We start from the raw sequence: 23,716 nt of genomic DNA on the forward strand, positions 1-23,716 counted from the left end.
ATTTTTGAATAGAAAGTATTTCTGCCCCTCTGGGGAGGATTGCACATTTTTGGCCCATATGAAATAGGAAATTATTTGAAGGAAAGGCTGGAATTTGTCTTTTTTTGGCAGACCACCGCCCCTTCGGCGTCATCTAACCAATCAGGGACAAGAGGAGCTACCAAAAACCCACAGTAACCCCTTTTACTCAAATTCACCGTTGGCTCCAGCGCCTGCCAAATTGGCACACAGCAGAACCGTGATGGGGGCATTCCAAAAATTGATGCCACGGCAGAGATGGGCAACCTCGTTCTCGGCACCTGCTATAGGGTCACGATGCAAGGTTATTCCTAAACCGGGACGTAGAAAAATGGGGTTACCGACCTAACCGCGGTGAACAAAGCCAATGGACGACCAAACAATATCAAAGATGGCGTTCGGAACCCACGGCAGACGTGGCCGCGAGGAAAAAACTCCATCTAGGATACCCTGCCTGTGCCCACCGATTCCCATCACATTATCCAACTCTTTGTTTGTAGGATTAAGGCACCGATTCATGTGGTTTTAGAAACAGTAACAAGCTTTTCACATCTGTGTTATCCATGCAGTAGATTAAAATAGACTCTGTAAAAGATATAGTTATATATCCATCTATTTTTATATATTTATATTTACATATAGATATTTATGAAAACTCTTATGTACAATGTATCCAATACATTTTTACTTACACGTCTCTTGCATTTATGTGCTGCAAAAGCATACCATTTTTGAGCTAAAAAAAAAACCTTTTTTCGAACTCTCGAGTGCCCAAAGGGTTGCGCAATCCTCTGGATCCTAAACCGTAACGCTTTGTACGTCTCCGCAATCGGCCTTCAAGCCCGTGGAGGACTTTGTACCTCTTTATAGTATTTTTTTTAGTGGGTTAGCAGGTTGAGGTAGAAGGATCCGCTCCATTTCAGTGCAAAGATTGGAAAGTCTTTGTTTTTTTTTCAGTTTGCGCAGAGCAATTGGGCAGCGTTCACCGGGTGATGACGCTGCTGGTCACCGTCTATCGGCGACGTGATGTATCCGTTGGATAGAAGTGTCCTTTTGTCGGGGTCTTCGTTTAAAGGTTCCAAGGCCGTGTGGGGTTGGAAATAGTCTGTCACGGGGTACTCGAGAAATGTCCCTGTTTCTGAAGACCTTAATAATGGTTCTTGGCAGGGACCTGTAACAAAAAAAAACAACAATGTAATTAATATATTGGTGGACATTTCTTCTAACCAAGTGGGTGCCCAATGTGGTAATCAGCCAATGTCTTCAACATGTAGGAGCAATGAGGTCCCGTGGACAACCTACATGCAAACACCCAAACTTAGACCAGTCGGTACCTTCTGTCTCCTGTTGGCGTGATGCCCCGCATGATGCGACTCTTTCGTGGTTGCTCGGATGGGTCAAGCCGCAGGAATCCTTCTTTGGCCAACCAAATGTCCCAGCAATTTGATGACAAGAAGTGTCATGGCCGTCGTCATACAAATTGTGGCTGTTTGCCGGCTTCTGATATGAATAGTCTGAAGACGCCAGGGCTTGCTGGCAGTAGTCGGCGTCCTTGTCGTAGAGAGAACGGTCGTCGGAACAGTCCGTGCACGTAACCTGCACTCCGTAGCCTGAGAAGAAAGGGAAATGGCAACAATGAATATCGGGGGGGCCAGGATGGTTCTTTGGGGTCCGTAGGGGCAAAACATAAGAAATGCAATGCCAGAAAGTCTAGTTAGAAGAGCCTCGGGTATAAATAAAGCCGATGTCCTGGACTTACAGACAGAACTACAGTAATCGGGGCATAAAATATAAAAAGTACTTCGCCGACCTTTAACTTTCTGTAGGAGGAAAAGTTTAGCCGTAAACTTAGATGGCGGGGGATGGGAATACCTGTATTTTCTGTATTGAATAAGCCGTCTGCCGCTTTACAAGCCTCCGAGTTGCATCCTAAGCAGATCTGCGGCCGCCTGTATGTGACGTTACAAGCTTCGACGTCGAGGTTACCAACTCCGTCGCTCGAGCAAATACCTGCAATGCATTAACGGGTGCAGGCGTGCATTAAAACCCGGCCTATAACACCCCGTTACTAGAGTCGCTGGTCCGTGGCTGCCGCTACTTTAGAAATAATGAAGTATTTGTGTTGAGTTCATACATCAGGGTTCTAGATAAGAACACCTTAGAAGTTCTAGATCAACCTAGCAATACTTGAGCCAAACAATGAATGAGACGGACCGTTGGACTAATGATGGACTATTTGAAAGGACTCTAAAGTAAATGGTTAAGCTCTGCCGTAAAGCAAACGTTAAGTGCCGTCTCATAGAATAATACTAAATAATAATAATGTAAATATTAAATATCATAAAACATGGCGGAGTTTTCCATATATTGATCGATCCCCTTAAAAAAAAAAAAAAAAAATTACCTTGAGAAGATAAATAACTTGGCACGTCGGGGGGTACGATTGTTTCGTCTGTAAAGCAAAGCAGTTAAATTATTTAGCTGCGATCGATCAGGACTTCATTTTTTAATTATTAAAATATATTTATTAATTACAGCCAATAATCGCTACTGATGCAGTACCTGTGTTTGTGACGCTGTATTCCACCCTTTTCTTCCTCGTCTGGTAGATGATGCAGACCCACACCAACGAGGTCAGGACGATGCTGCACACGACGGCGATGGTGATGATCCCGAACGTCATGGTCCCTTCCATCTTGCCCTGCTCGGCCACGCAGCCGGCGGCGGGATAGACGCTGACGCGGCTGTACGCGCGCTCCGTGCCCAGCGTGTTGGACATCTCGCAGGTGTACCTGCCGGCATCTTCTTTCACCACGTCCCGAATGACGAGTAACTGGTTCCCGGGGGTAAAGTGGTGGCGCTCGGTCATTGCCAGGGGCTCGTCCCCTTTCAGCCAGGTGATACGAGGCGGGGGGCTGCCACTGGCCTTGCATTGTAAAGCTAACGTGGCGCCCACGGAAACCACGTGATCTTCAAGCGATTTAACCAAAAACGGCATCTCTGCCAATAGAAAAACATTACCGGGTTCAGTCTTCATTTGTACTTCATTTTAAGTGATTTCAGGCACGCTTTTTACTCATCTAAATTCATTTTTTTAAGATAAATTGCTTTAAAAAAATATGTATTTTTAGCATAAAGTGCAAAACTTATCACCAAAAAATAAGTGTTGAGAACTTTGGGGCCATTTCCATGTATTTTCATCCTATGGGCACAGCTTCTGTGAACTTCAACTCCCTTTATCCCCAGGGGCTATCAGGAAATGTACAGTAAGGAAGTCATACTTTACTGAGAAGGTGGTAGATAAAATGCAGCACCTCCCAGCAGAGGTTGTAGAGATTAATACAGTGAAGGAATTTAAACATGCATGGGGTAGAACCATATTTTACATGCTATCTCGTTCTTATGTCTTACCAAGTATGGTTATGGTTGCGTTAGCGGAGACAGACCCCGCAGAATTCTGCGCCGTGCAGCTGTACACTCCCATGTCTTCGCTCTTCACCTCCATGATAAAGAACACATCGTCGTCCGGCATGACGTGCATCCGCCGGTCTCGCGCCGCGGGGAAATCCGTCCCTCCATCTTTCTGCCAGGCGATTTCGGGGGACGGGTACCCTTCTGCGGCACACTCCAATCTCGCTGTAGTGCCCGTCCGTATTGTGATATCTCTTGGCGTTTTGGTAAATGATGGCAAAACTAGAATTTAAGAAAAAAGGTCAGGTATATGGCATTCAAATCACATTTAAGAAAAAAAAAACCTTTAGAAAATGTTTTTTCAGTAAACCTGCCGCTAAAATCACTAAATCACCTTACAGGGAGCAACGTTACATTAGTGATAATGATAATGGCCCTTTATCACTCCCATCACTCCTGTGTTCCAATGGCCCTTTATCACTCCCATCACTCCTGTGTTCCAATGGCCCTTTATCACTCCCATCACTCCTGTGTTCCAATGGCCCTTTATCACTCCCATCACTCCTGTGTTCCAATGGCCCTTTATCACTCCCATCACTCCTGTGTTCCAATGGCCCTTTATCACTCCCATCACTCCTGTGTTCCTCCCATCACTCCTGTGTTCCAATGGCCCTTTATCACTCTCATCACTCCTGTGCTCCAATGGCCCGTTATCACTCCCATCACTCCTGTGTTCCAATGGCCCTTTATCACTCCCATCACTCCTGTGTTTCAATGGCCCTTTATCACTCAAAACAGCTTAAGGGTTATGATGTCATTGAGACTATTTTAGAGAACACAGCGATGTAACCCCAATAGATACGGGATAAAATGCTTTCCTAGTTCATTGTTTTGTATAATGAGTGTTCGGCGCTTCCTTACTGTTCACGGTGAGTCTGGCTTTGTTGGAGTACGTGGACCCGAAGTGGTTGGAGATGATGCATTGGTAACGGCCCTCTTGGGAGAACGTGGCGTTCCTCAGGTGCAGAACCGAGGTGTGCTCCATCAAATCCTTGTCCTTCCCCCACACGCTGGCGAAGTTCTCGGTCTCGGAACTGTGAAGGATCTCGCTGTTCTTCATCCAGTAAAAGGTCATCGGGGAGTCGCTGCTGCTGGTGGCCGAGCAGGTGAAACGGATGTCCTTTCCGAGGACGGCCATGGTGCTTTCCGGCTGGACTATGATTTGGGGTTTAGGGATATCGTCTAAGGAAAGCAAGAGACAAAACGGGTCACATTTCGCAAACTTCATCTCGGGTTAACGTCAAATTCGATAGAAACAGATGTTTTGGTGATTATTTTAATTCACACCGAGACAGCCAACCGGTGAGTCCCATCTGTTGTAGAGCTCACAATCCTCAGCTGGCCTTAGAAGTCCATATTTAATATTCAGGACCATTGCTTAGGAATACCTTAATAAGCTGCTATAAGGCTAGGTTTCCACTTGGGTTTTTGTCCGGCGTTTTTTTCTTGATGAAAAACGCCAGGAAAACTGCCAAGAAAACTGCCACTGCATTTAGCTGCGTTTTGGCGTTTTTTCTGCAGTTTTTTCTGGCGTTTTAGCCTTTCTGTGGAAATTGCTTTTTTTGACCTTAGGCAGTTTTTCCAGCCTTTACAAGTTAGAAGTTTCACCCAGCTAAAAGGGATTAGGATAAATGGCAAGTATCTGCCCTCTCCTGATGTCATTTACTTGGTAGACCCTTTTGTCTCTTTTCTGTGGTTTGTAAGGCATGCTTTATTCCGAATGTCTGCTCCTCTGGGAAGATTGGCCCCAAATGATGGTGCAAATTGTTTGCTGTTGCTTTTGGCACGCAGGATCCGGTCGCGTATGTTTGTTTGTAATGGCATGTTTGTTCCAAATGGTGTAAAATTCAATATGAACCAGTCCAGGACTTTGTTTTGTGTGAAACTGTTTGTTTTCAGCCTATTTCTCGTAGGACACACAGATACTGGGTCCATCCTCTGCATTGTAACTGTGGAAAAAACGCCATAAAAAACGCCAAGGCAATAAACCCACATGGCTTTTTCATGGCGTTTTTTCTCTCCCATAGACTTCTATTGGAGAAAAAAAGCCAAGATTTATTGCAAAAAACGCCAGAGTGTCAACATGCTGCAGTTTTGAAAAACTGCCACAGAGCCCAAAAAAGCAGAAAAACGCCAAAGAGGACTGAAAAAACGCCAAACAGAAAAACGCCAAGTGGAAATGGCATTTTGCGATTTCCCATTGAATTACAGCTAACATCTGGCTGCATGCGTTTTTCACAAAAAAACGCCAGGTGGCGCTATTGGCGTTTTTATAGGCGTTTTTAGCAAAAAAAACCCAAGTGGAAACCTAGCCTAATAGAAACATAAAATGTGCCGGCAGATCGGCCCCTATTCGGCCCCATCTAGACTGCCCGTTTCTCCTGCTGTAAAGACTTAAACCTTTATCAGTTGTTGGTTTCGTCTTAGATTCAGGAGCCGTATGTCTATCCCATGCATGTTTAAACACCCTCATCCTGTTAGCCTCTACCACTTCTGCTGGGAGGCTGTTCCATTTATCCACCAACCAAGCAGTAACGTTTCAGAAGTAACATCTGCAGCGTTGTGTTTACGAGGCTTATGTACAATGCCATCTACGCTAATGAGGAGGCACGATAACAGGGATTATGGCTCACTGTTAACCCTTTACATGCCACCAGGAATACATTCCAACCTGCTGTTTTAGGCTATTAAGGAACCCTGGTGATTTGTATTTGAGAAAAGGCAAGACAGAGAGGGGGGGGGAGATGCAAAGGGCTGTTTACATAATCTCGTTTATGGGAATAATTAGCCTTTTGCCACATGTGGCCGCTTTGTGATTTGAATGATTAATCTATAAATCAGCGAGATCCTCCGTGCGAACGTAGAAAAATTACTTACAAAAATAAGCAAAACAAGAACGGTTCCAAAAGCCGCGCACCTTTCGGCAAAACCGTAAATAATGAGGGCCGCTCTTTGGAGCACCTTGTTTTAATTAAAGGCTCCCTTTTGCCCTCGTTCTGCGGGGATTAATTGCGTTTTCAGCTGTCCGGACGTTTGCTGTTGTGAATTGCAGCTCTTTATCCAAAGCCAGCTGGCCTTGAAAGGGTCGGAGCGAACGGGTGCGGGGAGAAGATGGCAAATGCGAGAGACACTCCGGGAGAACCTGTCTTCTAGGATACATTGTTACTCAACGGAGCGGGTAACTATTTGCCCCCTTTCACTGGGGTGCGTATAAAAAAAGTATATACTGCAGGGCAGTAATGATGTGCACGTCATACCAAGTTGTTTCTTTCTATGAGGAGATTAAATCGGTACCTTTGGATCGGTTGGCCCTTTCAAAATTAATCCCTCAAATCTACTCAAAAAGAGATGTTTCTATCTCTGGACATTCTTATTGTTTGATAACAATCAATAGCGAGGGACCTAAAGGGTCTTTCTGAAGGTCTTCACGTTAAGGTCCTGCCTTAAATCATCAACGAAATCCAACAGGACCCAACCGAGAAGAACGTGCAGAAGGTTCCAAATACTCAACGGACGCCGAGTACTCCAACCCCCATGAGTGAGAAACGGCTGCTCTGCGTTGCGTAGAGATAGCGGTAATTGTAAATCTGTAACAAATGTTTCTAAGGCACGTCGAGTGTTAGGAAGGTGAAAGGTCCCCGTTAAGTGGATCTTACTGCATACGAAGCTTCTCAGGGAAACGCTGAAAATGCTTTTATTCTTTAAGGACTCGGGGTGGGCACAAGTGGCTTTCACTCTGGACTGCAGTTTTCGGCTAATTAGCCACTGAGGCAACCACTTGAGATGACAGTCACACAAAAGGCTCTCGCTGCTGATGACCCTGCAGGAAAAAGAAGCCACAAATAAACCAACGATCGTTACCACCTTCTCAGTCAAGGTGGAATATACTCCCCGAACGGAAAAATTTATGTGAAAATAGTATTTTTCTGTTAACAGGGACCACCCAGCACCTAAAAACACAATATAATGCAGACTGGCACCCGGGAGGTTAAATGGACTGATTTTTATTTTTTTTAGGTGTGTTTTCGTTTGGAAATGTTGAAGGGACTCACAGTTCTTTGAGGACCTTCATCTCCCCAAAGGCCTCGGGCTGCACGGCGCGTATAGCGTTATCCCCGAGGTTTCTGCAGAAGAAAGAGGAAAGATACCCGGTGATTGGCTGCTAAGAACTTTATAAATGTAACGATTTATACGTCCAGTAAAAAACACAAACACACACGCATTCATGCTTCTACTACGAATACATTGTAACGATGCCGCTCTCTCGGTATCGCAAATCCGGCGGACTAAAAAGCCCACACGGTCATTGGTTTTATAATTGGCTAGCAGTATATCTCTCTCTGAACCCCCCCCCCCGAACCCAGTTGGAAATGCATCTAATTTAGAAACAAAATGAATAGAAATTCAGAACTACAGTCAAGAGCCCCCCGTAGATTGGGGGGGTGATTCTTTTAAGCCCCCTTTGGTGCCCGAGAGGCGAGTGATAACCACCAGCGCCGAAAGGGTTAAATCCATACAGCTGCTAATAAACATACGCGCAGCATCTCGAAGCGAAGGAAGCACAGGCATTCCGAGAGCGCGTTAAACCTTCCCCTGGGGGGGAAAAAAAAATCTTTACTGGCTGAACCAGCTTGCGTCCGGCTGGAAAACATGACTTTTTTTTTTTACATTTTATTTATATTTTTTTTGTGCAGAAGATGTAAAATAAGGGACAGCGAGCTTGTTCCCATCCCAGTCAGAAAATAAAATGCCCCCAGAATTTACCATATGTTCAAAAACTTTGTTCCTGGCACACACAAAAAAAAAGAGAGAGAAAGGCCAAAGTTGAAGTTGACTTATAATCGAGAAGGAAGCAGCTGGCCTCCACAAATGGACCATCAGCTCATCTTACAAAGCGGCTATTAAATTGCAAGCAGACCTCTCAACCAACTCGTTTTGGCAGCCCCGCTAGAAGCCGAAAGGCATGCTGGGATAACTCACAGGTGCTCCAGGGCTCCCAAGCCTGAGAAAGCTTTCTTGGCCACCGACTTGATCTTGTTTCCAAACAGAGTTCTGTAGTTTCCAAACATCAAGGGTCAGACAAACACACGGGAGAGAGAGAGACAAAAAAGGGAGAGGGGGGCAGAAAATTAGTCCACGAGAAACGGTGTCTTATGTGTCTTGGAAACGCGAAACGTAGAGATTAAGGACTTTTCCGACTTCTACCTGCTGAAAATAGCGATGTTTATCGCTTGTGTGATTTACAAGCGACGACAGGATGAAACTGCATGCATCCTCCTAAGAAAGAGACGTCTACGGACACCTTAAAGGTCGCCCTACGACACGTCGCCTTCCTTACAGATTGTAATAAGAATCATAACAGAAGAATGTAGGTGATTTACATTAATTTAAAAATATTATATTCATTTAATTGAGAATTAAACACTATGCTTTTTTAAATCATAAGTGGCAAATATATTTAAAATAAAAAGTTTTATCAACCAATATATACTGATTAGACGTTAAAATAATTAAAAAAAATATATATATATATATATATATATATATATATATATATATATTTGGGGGGGGTGCAATATTCTTATGACAATGTAATTCACACAATTTACCAAATTATACAACTGGCCTAATTTTTTATTGGAATAATCTTTCCAAATCTTTTTTTTTTTCACCTTGGTGGAACCATCAGAGATTCCGTCTCGTTCTCGGAGTTAAGGCCGTGCATTTTAACACGATCGAGGGTCTTCCACCCTCCAAGCACGATAACCCCCCCCGCACCTCTTAAAGTCCCCTAGGAATTCTTCATTGAACGGCATCTGAATGGCCCTACCTACTCCTAACGAGATTCTAGGTCTGAATTACTTGAAAACATTGAAAGGACTTTCTTTGACCAGCAAGGTCTTTGAAAGGGAGAATAAAAAAAAGAAGCCTCTGAAACACGGAGTTCTTAATGGAAGACGAAGAATAAACATGCAGAGCCGGGAGGGGGGGGTCTCGACCACTTGGGATACTCACAGCTTGGTGAGGCTTTCCAAGCCTATAAAAGCCCCATTGGTGTCCTCTATTGTACCGGAGATCTCGTTATGGTCCAGCTCCCTGTGGAGGAGACAAAAGAAGGCTTATAATCTTTTTTTTTTTCTATTCCTGATTCTTGCTTTTCAAGAAGAGGGAAGAAGGAAAAAAAAAAAAAAAACTTTGAGGAGGCATTACAAAGAGCTTTCTTTCTGACTCTGCCATGGCTTTCTTAAGTTCACCAATAGTCAGCGTAGGAATTAATCATTTCCCCCCCTCGGCATTCACAGCTTCGGATCCATCTTTTTTTTTTTTTTTGACCCTTTAACCGTTTGAGAGCCAAAAGAGTCGGACAATCCCATGTAGTGCTGCTCAATCCCCTCCAAGCTCCGACGTAGCACCCGTGGGGACTCATTGAGTTGTGACGGCCAGCTATTCGCATATGGCGGACGAGTGCATAAATGCGTTTGTTGTAGTCAAGGAGATTGTCCAAAAACAAGAAAAAAAAAACAAAAAAAGAACGGGATATTTTCTTTTTTTTCTGCCAACGTAGAAGGATGAGTCTTATGTCTAAGTTTGGAGGGTTGGATCTGAACGCTGTAATGGAGTTTTAAGAAGCTCACTGATACTTTGTTGCCACGATGTTACGCTGAACCCTTTTCTCGACACCCTGCTTTTTGTTGTGTTGGTTCTACGAATAGAATCCGAGCCGTATTGTTGAGCAGACAATAGAGGGGCTTTGGCCTATTCTCCCAGCTATTCTCTCCTCTCCTCTCCCATGCCAATTTCCTATTCTTTCTGGCTGGCTGCATCTGAATGTTCGCTGCCTTGTTAATCATAGGACCGCGAGGTCTCCCAGCCTGACCCCCGTTTGAATAGTTCAATAATTCAGCAGTTTTTGCACCAAGTAAAGGCATTTTAACAATAGGGTGTAATTAAAGTATGCCTGGGTCCCATTCATTAGGTGCTTGAGCCAGCGTGTTCCCCACTTATTAAATTAGAACTTTCCCTGAAACTTTTTCTCCATTCACTCAGCCTTTAAGAACTAAAGGGGAAAAAATAATTATAAAAAAAAACATTAAAAAAAAGGAAACTAAAAAAAAGAAGGGCTTGCACTCATCTTTTTTTCCAACTGCAAACATTACCATTTTCATACAAAATTTTGAACCCTTCAAAAAAAAAAAACTAAAGATATTTTAATTCTCAAAAGAAATTTGGGATTATTCTACTGTTGTGATGTTTTTTAAGGCAAAAAAAAAAAAAAATATATATATATATATATATACAAAATGCAATCAATGCAAAGGCCAAAAGCACCCTTGGATATTTAGCAGTTTATTGTGTCATTTATTATAATTTATTTTGGGTCCTATGTATGGTTTTTAAGTTACGGTCATAATGCTTCAGTACTATATATATATTAAAATATATTAAATTGTATAAAGCCCTATTACATGGGTCGTGAAGTGCAAATGTGTATCAGGGATAAAGGAGAATAAAACTGCTCTTATTCCAGATGTTCTGAGACAACATCTGTCCCCTTTCTCAACTGGCCACCTGCCGGAAACAACTGGACAACATAGCCCAAAAGAAGGAACGTCCAACCTTATTAGAAAAGCCATCATGGTTTCTAATAAAAAGACTAAAAAAACATCATTTTCTCTGTTTACTGCATAGGGTCCATCATATCAGGACATATATTTACATATATATTAATTTATTATTATTATTTTTTGTTTATTTTGCCTGATATCGAATAAACCGGTAATGTAAATTCCTTGGTATCTGACGGTCTTCCTTATGATGGATAAAAAATACCTAATGGATTTTTATTTTCTCTAAAGGAGAAGGCTATTCTAGACCTTGTGATAATACAGTAATAAAACAAAATTATTATTTATGGAACATAAACGATCTTAATACTCACAAAATACGAAGATTTTTGAGGCCTTTAAAGGCACCTTCCGCAATGTGATTAATGGAGTTATGGCCGAGCCGAAGGGTGTCCAGGACACCGAGATCCGCGAAGCTGCTCTCGTCCAGTCTGGTTAGGTTATTGTACGACAGAACTCTGCGGACACAAAACTCAAATGGTAAATCATTTGGACCTTACAGAAAGCTGACTTATTTAAAAAAAAAAAAAAAATAGAAGAAAATCAAAGCTGGGAACCCAATCATCTACAACGGGACAAACTGAAGACCATGGGAGATGTAGTAGATCAAAGTTAGAAAGCCTATAATAAAGTTCTATATTCGGAAAAAAAAACTGAATGAAACAAGTTTCTAACTTTAAAGAGTTAATGGTCAAACTGGCTGTCTACCAAAATAATGTCTTCACGCACGATTAATGAATTTGGCCAAAAGATCAACGGGGTTTAAAAAAAACCATAGACTTGGCTTATAGAGAAACAGTGAAAAAATTCTCTTTGATAAGATGCAGAAAAACATCTGCCGGGGATAGCTTTTTTTTTTTTTTCCTGTATTTCCCATAATTCATTTCCAGAGAGCGGCGCTCGGACTACTCGCTAGAGCCGCGTTAATGGCGTAGAGCGGGCTTTTAAATATCAAACCGCGGCGGTGTTCACGGGGAGTCTATGAAAGCGCTCTGCGCTCCATCCGTCATTACTTCCCACTCGCTCCCCGAATACATTGTATCGCTTGCCGTCGGATCGAGACAACCCTGCATTAACCTGTAGAGCAGCCGTAAATCACGCGCTGTATGAATTATTTCGGCTGCTTTATGACTGCTTTAATAAAATACGTCTATTACGAGGAGCTCTTTACGCTGCGGCGGAATACTTTTAGTAAGATAGATGAGAGGACATCTTTCAGATTGTACGGGGTTAATTAGATTTGTCACATGTAAGTAGCGGTTATTTATAGGGTGCAAGCACATGCCTTTTACATTCATAAACAGTATATTGTATGCACTGGTGATTAATTACCCCCCCCATGTTTTAGGCTACCCTTATCCTGGCCTTATTGACCCATTAATGGAAGCAGTGTTGGTCCTCAGCTGTGATCAGGAGCACACTCAGCCTCCTTCCACCATTATTTTATGTTCAGGTGCGCGAGCTACTCCTCGTCAATGGAAACACTTAATCTCCAACGACTCCTGCTTATTTTGTTTTTTTGATATGTTGCCATGAAAGCAGGCACTAGAAATAACACTTACAGTTCTTGCAGGTTCTGGCAGAAGTTCCATCCCCCAGAGCTGACGTGGGATATGGAATTGTTGCCGAGGTGAAGCTGTTGGAGAGACAGGAGACCGTACAGCGATCCGCTGTTCACTTCTCGAAGGTTGTTATATTCCAGATGCCTACAGAAAGAGAGAGAAAAAGACTCCGTAATTCACCGAGTGGCCTTGGGCTACATTAATACATCCATCGCGGAGATATATTCCCCGGAGTTCCAAACACATTTCTCGCGGTTTACCTAACATGTGTCCAGCTGTGGAAGTTCAACCTAATGATGGCGGACCTCTGCGTTAACCAATGAATCACTTCTACCCAACATACAACAGCTTGAAATACAGTTGAGATAAAAGAAAAACCTCGATAAAACGACCTGAGTCATAAAGCGCCTGGTATTGAGGGCAGGAACAAAAGACACAGATGTTGCCCAATGTTTTGGATTTATTTTCTTAACGTTTTAGAATGTTGGCTCTCTGAAGACGTAATGCGTCTCTCTAGAAGATCCCAACATCTTCCGTAGGTCAAGAAGATCATTTCTAAAGACGATAGCCTTCGTTTCACCAATACTTACAGGATCTGCATTCTCGACAGACCCCAGAACGCCCCGTCGGTCAGCTTGCTGATGTTATTTCTCTGCAGCCTCAGAACTTCCAAACTTTCCAACCCTTGGAACGTCAAACCTTCGATGGAACGAATACGGTTTCGATTCAACTCCCTACAAAAGGAGACAAGAGGTAACTTTGTTACGGCGTAAATTACAAGTATCAGGTGCGGATCCACAAAGGAGGAGAAAAAGAAAAGCCCAAAGCAAAACAAGGAGTCGAAGAAAGAGCACAAAGACGGCAGATCGTATCACGTTCCTCCTTAATCTGTATCCCCCATCTACACCTCCAGAGGGAAATTAGAATTCGCAAAGTATCAAAGACCTTTTCAAGAAGCACAAGAAAGATCTAAAGACAACTGTTGTGCTCTCTGCCTTGTCTGTTTGTATTGGTGGAAAAACGATCCTCGCTTGGATGAAAACATTCTCTGACCACACCGGCTGGAAACCCGACATGACATTCTTATTATTAAATCAGTCCCCTGGGCCAGCTTCGCTGCCGAGTTCATCACCGTTAATTAGAGACAGGGGAGCCTCTAATCTGGAGTTTGTCTCGAGCTCCTATAACGTTACTTAATCTTTACAAAGGGCCGCTAATACCCAATATGTTAAATTCTACGTTTTAATCATTAATGCGGTCCGGTGCACACCGGTCCGGCGTTTCATTATTATTTTCGCCGTTTTCATGTTATATTCGGTTCGCTTCATTGGCTGCTGATATGTGTGAAAAATGGGTTTCCCGAAATCGCATAGTTCGGCTGAAACCTGTTAAAACAAACTTCTTCTTAGCCCTGAGCATTGACTTGTTTAATTAAGACTTTGCTATGGAATGCGATGCAGCTCCTTCTAGGACAAAGCGCGATAATTAATCTTCCTGGAAATAAAAGCGCCGGGTTCGATCAGTTACCGCGTTGCAGAAAACCTCAAAGAAGTCGGGGCGCGTCGAGCAGGGCATAAAAGAACGACTATACGCAGAGAGAGTACAATTTGTGTCTCTGCCGGTGAAAGGGTTAAAGTGCAATTCCAGCAATTCGCCACTAGGGTAAGGCTGGGATATTTTTACGGGGTTAATACTGGGATATTTTTGCATTAGGAATTTTACCACTTTGATAGATTTTATTACCCCAAAAAAAGTTAATAGGGTAGGTGTCATGCCACGGCATGAGTAACTGGAGCTTGGCACTGAATGGGTTAAGGGATTTGACTGATGCTAGGTCCAGTAACATTTGTTCACACCTTTCCTTTTGGAGCCAGAACCCAAAATATAACTTAATTACCCCATGCTGGGTATTGTCACCTGGGACAGGAAGGGATTCCTGTGGAAGAGTGAAGGGCCAGACATCCTGGCAACATCTCCCTGGGGTGTGGAGACAGGGTATCAATGGACACAGGGTAAAATTAATAAATGCATAATGTCCAAAATATGATGAGTACATAACTTTTGGGCCCCATCATACATTGCATCCTTATGCCTGTGATGTGCTGGTTTCAGGGAGACCAAACACGCCATGCAGGCATGTCCATAGCAAGTGTTATGCGAATGTGTCCTTGTGCCAACTGATACAGGTGTGGAGTTTGGTATGAAAATGATCACTAGGACCAGAGAATTATGATGATCCTGGTGTCATAATTATGCCAAGCTCAGCCAGCGTCATATTACATATTTTGTGATCTCAGACCAAAGTTGAGAAGATATAACCCCGCCTTCAGAAGGTCATAGTTCTGAACCCCCTACTCCCATCCCCTTGCTCAGGTAACAGGAAAAGGGCGGTCTTTGGGGGGGGATAAAAAGGTGGGCAATTGGTAATGGAGGAAAGAGCCTGTTTTTACCATCAGAGAGACAACATCAAGGTTCCAAGGAAGTGTGGTATGATACTCTGTTTTATCCCTTTTATTTTATACTGTTTTGTACTTGTACTATTTAAGTCTATGTCTCTTTTTACATGCATTTTTATGTAACAGCACTGTGACCCATTTTATGCTCAGATTAAACATTTTTAATCAGTTCTGTCTTTGTTCTCTAATCGAACTCAGCCTAGAGATAGCCTTTTGTATATATATCGATAGGTCACGTTACTAAGTGGTTAACTATATAGATATCAGTTTGGGGATTGTGTAGTTATCGCAGTCTGATTGTTTTTGGGTAACCTAAGACGCCCGGTTTTAAAGTTCTTGGTGGTGGCAGCGTGTTTTACACTGGGAGTTTTGGGGTGACTGGTTGGGGTTGGTGGTGGTTGCTTGGTGCCCTGCGGGGAAAGTGACCAAACGCGCTGGAAGTCTGGTTGGCGTTTGACCCTTGTTACGCCCGTACTCCCACGTCACGGCTCGGCCGATAGCCCTGTCCGTGACAAACTGGTGGCATAGCGGTGGGATAGATAGATATATTGATATATATATTTTTAGAGGTTTTTAGTGCTGACTGGATTCGCCTGAAGCACTAGAAGAAATTGCATACCTTTTTGTGTAATTTCCAAAGACAGAGCTCAGTGCTGATTTAAAAAGACATACAAAGTACAAAACAGTTTCCCCTCCCTACTCTTGTTTTTCTGTCTCTATACCATTTCCGAATATGGAGGCGTATCGCAAACAACCCAAAGAGGCCCTGGAATTGATGTGCCAAGCAAGGAATTTACAAACTTTTGGCAAGAGCAAGGAACAACTTATTGCTGACCTTATTGAGACCGACAGGCACACTGTAGAGCCAGAGACGGACATCGAAAGCGTTACAGAGCTCCCTACTACTGCAGGAGCGCTACTCCTTGGAATGCCCAGTGGTTGTACCTCTCAAAGTGCTATGGACATTTGCACAACAGATTTATTTCGGCAACTGATGGCTTCAAATCCTCGGGAGGCCATGCAGGTGATGATTCAACAGCAGGCAGCAGAAAGAGAAGCTGCGGAAAGGCTGGCAGAAAGAGAAGCTGCAGAAAGGCTGGCAGAAAGAGAAGCTGCGGAACGGCAGGCAGAAAGAGAGGCACAAAGGAGACATGAGCTGGAAATGGCCAAGCTGCAGTACACTGTTCAGTCCTCACTGAACAGTAATGCATCCGATCCCAGCACACGTAGGCTCCGCAAGGATGATTTTCCCTCCCTGGAAGAAGGGACTGATTTGGATGTGTTCCTAAAAAGTTTTGAAAAAGTGTGCAGGCAGCACCAAATACCCTCAGACCAGTGGGGGAGATATTTAACCCCACAACTGAAAGGAAAAGCCTTGGATGTGTTTGTGTCCCTTCCCTCAGAGACTGATAACGATTATGAGGCAATCAAATCTGCCTTGCAAAAAACTTTTAACCTTACTCCTGAGGCTTATAGGAAAAAGTTTAGGAGCATGCAGCAGAGTGCGTCATCCAGCTGCATTCTATATGTTGCACAATTGGAAACCGCGTACAAGCAGTGGGTTACTGGGGTACAAGTTACTACCTATGAAGCTGTTAATGACTTAATGGTCCTAGAACAGTTCTTACAGACCCGGAGCCCTGAAGTACGAGAATGGATTTTAGAAAGAAAGCCGAAAACAGCTAGGGATGCTGCAGAGCTGGCAGATGACTACGCCGACATTCGTGCATCTAGGCGTGGAGTTGTGTCAGCTGGTACTTCCACCTGGAGAGGGGCTCCAGTTCCATCATCGTCCACAAGATCAGCAGTGAGGACTTCACCACCAACTGCCAATGGGGTAAGGGCTAGGTCTGGTGAGTCACATGCCCGCCGTTGTTTTCAATGCAACCAGATTGGGCATCTGAGCTTTAATTGCCCTACTAGAAATCTACCCCAACCTGCTCGTGGGGGTGGGAGCGCCACTGAAGAGGCACCATCAGTTTTGCTTGTGGGTGGGCCTGCGGGGAGAAAGGAGGATAACCTGCAGAGTGTAACTGTGGGTGACCGAGTGACCATGGGACTGAGAGATTCTGGAGCTTCCTTCACCTTGGTGCGCCCTGAAGTGGTGAATACGGAGGACATAATCCCTGGAAGAACCATGTCCATCAAAGGAATTGGGGGTGTGCGCCCTGCTGTGCCCATGGCGCGTGTGTACCTGGATTGGGGTGCGGGGAAAGGTTTGCGGGAAGTGGGTGTTTCTGAGGATATCCCTGTTAATGTTCTGTTGGGGAATGATTTGGGCCGGATGCTCTGTCACTATGCTCCAGAGGACACTGCTTGCGAGCCAGAAGGGCTGACTGACAGCCCTGCTTCACCTGAAGTTCTGTGTGAAACTTTGGGGGACATTGTGAAATGTGATCACTGGGAGGGAGGGCAGAGCGAATCTGTACCAGAACCAGGGGTCTCTGAGGTGCCATGTGAGAAGGTGGAGGTTTTGCATCACTGGGAGGGAGGGCAGAGCAAATCTGTGCCAGAACCAGGGGTGTCTGAGGTGCCGTGTGAGAATGTGGAGGTTTCACATCACTGGGAGGGAGGGCAGAGCGAATCTGTGCCAGAACCAGGGGTGTCTGAGGTACCGTGTGAGAATGTGGAGGTTTTGCATCACTGGGAGGGAGGGCAGACCGAATCTGTGCCAGAACCAGGGGTGTCTGAGGTGCCGTGTGAGAATGTGGAGGTTTTGCATCACTGGGAGGGAGGGCAGATCGAATCTGTGCCAGAACCAGGGATGTCTGAGGGGCTTTGTGAAAGTGTGAGAGGACCACCCGACTGTGCAGGAGGGCAGAGAACGAGTGAATGTCCGTCTGTGCCAGAACCCAGAATGTTGGAGGTGTCGTGTGAGAATTTGAAGGTTTTGCATCACTGGGAGGGAGGGCAGAGTGAATCTGTGCCAGAGCCAGGGATGTTTGAGGTGCTATGTGAAGATGTGAGGAGGCCACCTGACTGTGGAGAAGGGCAGAGGGTGAGTGAGTGTTCCTCTGTGTCAGGATTAGCTGGTTCCCGGGGTCCTGTATGTATGCCTCCTTTGAGTGGAACAGGTGGAGTGACAGATGTTTCAACCATAACTGTGGTAACCTGGCAGCAGTCTTCCCATAATAGGGGACAGAGAGAGGGCTTTGGTGCACCTGTGCCCGTATTCTGTGGGACTACGAAGTCAGGACACAAGGGAGAGGTTGAAACTGGTAACCATTCTGTTATCCCTTACGTAGGGACTACTTGGTTTGGGAACCCAGGGCGGGACACCCGAGCTACCCATCAAGTAGATTTGTTGGGGCTTGTAGCTATACCGAGCTGCATGAAGAAACAATCTGTTATTAAGGGGGTGGACTATGCCCCTGGGTACCCTGAGACCATGGCCTTATCCTGTAGCAGAGCAGATAAGGTAGCTGATGCTTTGCTCAGTATATTCTGCAGGATGGGTTTTCCCAAAGAAATACTTTATCTAAGCCGGAAACTGTTACCCAGGGAAAGAGTAGGTTGGCGCAGAGATAAGCTTGTGGCTTAATCTCTGGGCCACCCTCTTAAAGGGGGAGGTGTCATGCCACGGCATGAGTAACTGGAGCTTGGCACTGAATGGGTTAAGGGATTTGACTGATGCTAGGTCCAGTAACATTTGTTCACACCTTTCCTTTTGGAGCCAGAACCCAAAATATAACTTAATTACCCCATGCTGGGTATTGTCACCTGGGACAGGAAGGGATTCCTGTGGAAGAGTGAAGGGCCAGACATCCTGGCAACATCTCCCTGGGGTGTGGAGACAGGGTATCAATGGACACAGGGTAAAATTAATAAATGCATAATGTCCAAAATATGATGAGTACATAACTTTTGGGCCCCATCATACATTGCATCCTTATGCCTGTGATGTGCTGGTTTCAGGGAGACCAAACACGCCATGCAGGCATGTCCATAGCAAGTGTTATGCGAATGTGTCCTTGTGCCAACTGATACAGGTGTGGAGTTTGGTATGAAAATGATCACTAGGACCAGAGAAGTATGATGATCCTGGTGTCATAATTATGCCAAGCTCAGCCAGCGTCATATTACATATTTTGTGATCTCAGACCAAAGTTGAGAAGATATAACCCCGCCTTCAGAAGGTCATAGTTCTGAACCCCCTACTCCCATCCCCTTGCTCAGGTAACAGGAAAAGGGCGGTCTTTGGGGGGGGATAAAAAGGTGGGCAATTGGTAATGGAGGAAAGAGCCTGTTTTTACCATCAGAGAGACAACATCAAGGTTCCAAGGAAGTGTGGTATGATACTCTGTTTTATCCCTTTTATTTTATACTGTTTTGTACTTGTACTATTTAAGTCTATGTCTCTTTTTACATGCATTTTTATGTAACAGCACTGTGACCCATTTTATGCTCAGATTAAACATTTTTAATCAGTTCTGTCTTTGTTCTCTAATCGAACTCAGCCTAGAGATAGCCTTTTGTATATATATCGATAGGTCACGTTACTAAGTGGTTAACTATATAGATATCAGTTTGGGGATTGTGTAGTTATCGCAGTCTGATTGTTTTTGGGTAACCTAAGACGCCCGGTTTTAAAGTTCTTGGTGGTGGCAGCGTGTTTTACACTGGGAGTTTTGGGGTGACTGGTTGGGGTTGGTGGTGGTTGCTTGGTGCCCTGCGGGGAAAGTGACCAAACGCGCTGGAAGTCTGGTTGGCGTTTGACCCTTGTTACGCCCGTACTCCCACGTCACGGCTCGGCCGATAGCCCTGTCCGTGACAGTAGGTCTGTTGTAACTGCTACCTTGTACAAAGCTTCCTGTCTAACGAACGCTTGTGTGGTCTGAAACGCATCTACCGCCCCCCAGCCCCCCACCCCAGCACGCCGCTGCCAGACCCCCTGTTAAAGTGAAGGTGATTATTTACGCCTGGAGTAAAATTAGCACTGCAATCATCATTAGCGTTATCAGAGCCAGAATAAAGGGGGATGGGGCAGGAAATTACGGGAAAATGGGTCTCCCGCACCATGCGTTAATAGAAATTCCACCAGAAAAAAAAGAATTTACGTGAAAAATCCTGCGTTGGAATATTTAGGGGATCTTTATAACACCTCCTTAAGTCTCTATGCAAAAAAATAGTTTTTTGCACATTTTTGTTATTTCTTTCATTTTCTCTGACTTTTTTTTTAAATATATTTTTGAAAAAAAGTATTTTTTTCCAAATTTCTCACGTGTAATAATTTGGCATAATCCCCCCCCTCCTTTCCGATAAACTGCTGCCCTTGGGGAGTACTTACAGGACTGTTAATCTGGGCAGTTTGAGTCCTTTGATGGGAAGCTGTGAGATTCTGTTTCTGCTCAGACGAAGTGTAAGGAGGGACCGCGCCAAGGTGTCAAACGATCCCGACTCCAAGATGCCAACTTTGTTGCTCCCGAGGTGGCTGTAAAAAAAAAAAAAATTAAAATGAAAACAAATGCAGCTTTTTTTTCACCTGGTCGGAGTTTTATCCAGAATAAGGCCGACGATTTTAAAAATGGCCGACGCATGACCCTTTTTTTTCCCGCCAACTCTATATCTATACTCTTATACCACCGTAAAATTGCAGCTGTTGAGTATGTTTTCTTCCTGCTTTTTTTTTTATTTTATTTTATTTTTAAAAGGGGGGATTTAGACCCAGATTACAGATTAATCTCTCTGTTTGCCTAGCTGGTACAGGGAAGGAGTGAGATCAATGATCTAAAGATAGGAAGGGGAGATAAGAACGAGAATGAGATTAAAAAATAATGGGCAACATCCTGAGAAAAAAAAATAAAAAAATAAAACAGTATGGATTTTCTGCTTAAAATACTAGGAAAAATTAAAAGATTAAAAAAAAATTCTAATAAAAAATAGCAAGCGATTGACTTACAGCTCCTTTATTCTTAGTCCTGGGGGAAAGCAGCCGCTCCGGATCTCTGTGATTTCATTGAAGCTCAAGTCTAATGTTTCCAACGCGATGTAGAGCTTCATCAGGCCGGGCTCGATGCCGCGAATCTTATTATGATGTCTGCAAGAGAGATAATGATGTCATCAAAAAGGGGAAATGGTTGGGTACGACAGGTATCAGGAACCGACTGGAGGAAAAAACTTCTTGGAAGAACAACGTGATTGCACCGTATAAAATATCCGATAAAAAGCATCATAGGACACGCAGTCCATGGCGGTTGGAGTGTCGGAGAACTTCAGCTCCTCTACGCCGTCCCTTTATGAACAAGTACACGTTCAAGCATAAATTACACAGATCTCAGGGCCAAAAACCTCATAATTTATCTAAAAATAATTAGACAGCTCTTTAAAAGGACATTGTGAGATTTCTTTGGTTCACCGGCTGCCAATTCCCATGGGGTCGAGCGCCATTTTGGCTTCATACACAACAAAGACTCGGCCGCTCTCTCTTACGGTGGAGAAACCTGATGTTTGTTGAATATGGAGAATGTTCCGACTCTCTGGGTTATTTTTTTTTTTTTGGTTTTGTTTTGTTTTTTTAGACAGGAAGCAAATATATGAGGATCAGCAAACTTATTTTCTGCAAAAAAAAAAAATAATAATAATAATTCTGCTGAATCAGAGCTTCCCGGGGGAAATTGGACGGATTCTCAGGCTCGCTGCAGATGTTGTGTTTGTTCAGGTGGGAATTAGATCCAAAAAAACAAGGACAGGCTAGTGGTAGGACGTGGAACCCGGGAGGCCAGAGGCAGCAAGACGTTCGAGTCACGCACTTATCTCCAGAACTGCCCCGAAACATCTGGAAACACATACAACCCCCCCCCCGCCGAAAATTCACTTGACAAATAGGATTCATTAAATCACTTTGAAATACAAGAAAGACACAGAAAAATACCAGAAAAAATAAAAATTTAAAAAATTCACTTTAAAAAAGCTTTTGAGAAGTTTTTATTACAATTTTTTTGCTAAAAAAAACATATTTTTGGAGAAATAATGTCTAGACTTGCTATGTATGTAAGAGGGAACCGTACAATTATTTTTTTGCTCTTCTGTCGAAACAGACTTTTTCCATTTTATTATAATTTAATTTTGTTTATAGTTTTTAGAAAATGTCTAAATATTTTTCCAGAATGCATTTGCACATAAATGTAATATTTAAATATTAAAAGGCATCTCGATATTTTGGATGATTATTATTACGATATCTTCTGAGTACTCGTTTGAACGGATTGGGACGATATACGATGTCCCTTAAGCTACTAAAATCAAATTATTTAAATATTGCAACATAAACTCGCTAAATTAGAGATTAATTATGATGGAAAGACTAAGCCTAGAGACACTGTACCAAAAAGTAATGGACCGATTCATTTATTTTACAACGGCATGAAGCTAGAAGACACATTCGCTTCGGGCAAGACTCCATGAGCCATTAAACCAGGACATTCTGATCAACTGAAAATAAGGTCACCTTTGTCACCTGTTCAGCTGCTGTTTGAAATTCAGCCAACCTGCTGATTAAAGAACGGCCCCATATGATTTATCTTTCATTGGCGTTCCTATGACCCGCTTGCGGAGTGAACCCCCGAAGCGATGGCCGCCTTCCAATGCTAGGTGATCAGATTTATTTGAAGTCGAATGAAATTGGAATTTGATGTATCCGGAGTTAAGCGTTTGGACTCCGTTCTGCCAACTTATGAAGGGATTCGTGTTTTCTAATGATGAAATAAAACGTTCCTCTACGGCTGGAAAGGCCTGCGAGGAATGCGAAGATTCAGGAACTGCAAGTTTTCTGAGGAGCAGCTGGTGGTATTTTTGATACTTCTTAGAAACGCGCTGAACAGGCCTATTTCTGTCATTCTCTTCAAAACGTCTTCATGTCTCGCTGTAACTGAAGCAAAGAACATCACCTAGAAACAGGTGTAGAAAATGCATACAAAAACAAATGTATTTTTGGAGAATGAGAGGCCAAAAAGAACACAATTGTAGTAATCGTCGAAGAACAGAGGAGATGCTCGGTGGATGGTGAGGTTGAAGTGACTCGTGGTTCGTGGCACCTGTGTGTTGGATGTAAGTGTTGGACTCCATCCTTACGCTCTTCTAATCTCACGATTTAGCCAACAGAGCCCTCCGTCTTCTTAATGGACCGATCTGTGCTAATTAAAGAGCTACTCTTACATCTGTGAGGGTCTCTTGACTGCTGAGAAGCCTTGATGACCACAGGAGATTCATGATTAGGAAGGGAGAGTTGGGCACGTGCCCAAAGTGCTCGTAGCTTAATGAGCTTCTGCGGAGCTTCTCTGAAATGCATCATTAAGGAAATTATTGGGGAAAAAAGATACATTTATATACAACAAAGGCGGTTTTCTGGGTTCTGTTATTTGTAAGGGCAACGGACCCATAAAAGTTGGAGGTTTTTTTTCTCCTTTTTTGGCCAGTGGCACAAGCTGCGGACCCCCAAACCGTAACATTCCCTATGAAAACGGTAACTTGTTTAAAGTTAACGATGTAGAATTCTCTTCTTGAGTTAAAGGGAAGACGGGAGTATTATTTTTGTGTACGGATTGGCGTTGGAGAAGATCTAAAACTTCAAAATTAAGTCTTGAGT

The 23,716-nt window shown here is 43.7% G+C and overlaps 1 protein-coding gene across 1 annotated transcript in view; it reads right to left on the reverse strand.

The window, feature by feature from the left end:
• Positions 1-959: 959 nt before the first annotated feature.
• LRIG1 (leucine rich repeats and immunoglobulin like domains 1) overlaps positions 960-23,716 on the reverse strand; it is a 45,880-nt gene continuing 23,123 nt past the window's right edge. The window contains exons 4-19 of the mRNA XM_053470366.1: positions 21,032-21,169; positions 20,420-20,563; positions 13,267-13,410; positions 12,677-12,820; positions 11,429-11,572; positions 9,505-9,585; positions 8,470-8,541; positions 7,542-7,613; positions 7,146-7,309; positions 4,351-4,671; positions 3,430-3,711; positions 2,581-3,018; positions 2,423-2,470; positions 1,891-2,028; positions 1,353-1,628; positions 960-1,189 (exon numbers count right to left, since the gene is read on the reverse strand). Coding sequence (XP_053326341.1) covers positions 972-1,189; positions 1,353-1,628; positions 1,891-2,028; positions 2,423-2,470; positions 2,581-3,018; positions 3,430-3,711; positions 4,351-4,671; positions 7,146-7,309; positions 7,542-7,613; positions 8,470-8,541; positions 9,505-9,585; positions 11,429-11,572; positions 12,677-12,820; positions 13,267-13,410; positions 20,420-20,563; positions 21,032-21,169 — 2,824 coding nt within the window. The 3' untranslated portion in view covers positions 960-971. The remainder of the gene's footprint in view (positions 1,190-1,352; positions 1,629-1,890; positions 2,029-2,422; positions 2,471-2,580; positions 3,019-3,429; positions 3,712-4,350; positions 4,672-7,145; positions 7,310-7,541; positions 7,614-8,469; positions 8,542-9,504; positions 9,586-11,428; positions 11,573-12,676; positions 12,821-13,266; positions 13,411-20,419; positions 20,564-21,031; positions 21,170-23,716) is intronic.

This window comes from Spea bombifrons, chromosome 6 (genome assembly GCF_027358695.1).
Source record: "Spea bombifrons isolate aSpeBom1 chromosome 6, aSpeBom1.2.pri, whole genome shotgun sequence".
In the NCBI taxonomy this organism is placed as follows: Eukaryota; Metazoa; Chordata; class Amphibia; order Anura; family Pelobatidae; genus Spea; species Spea bombifrons.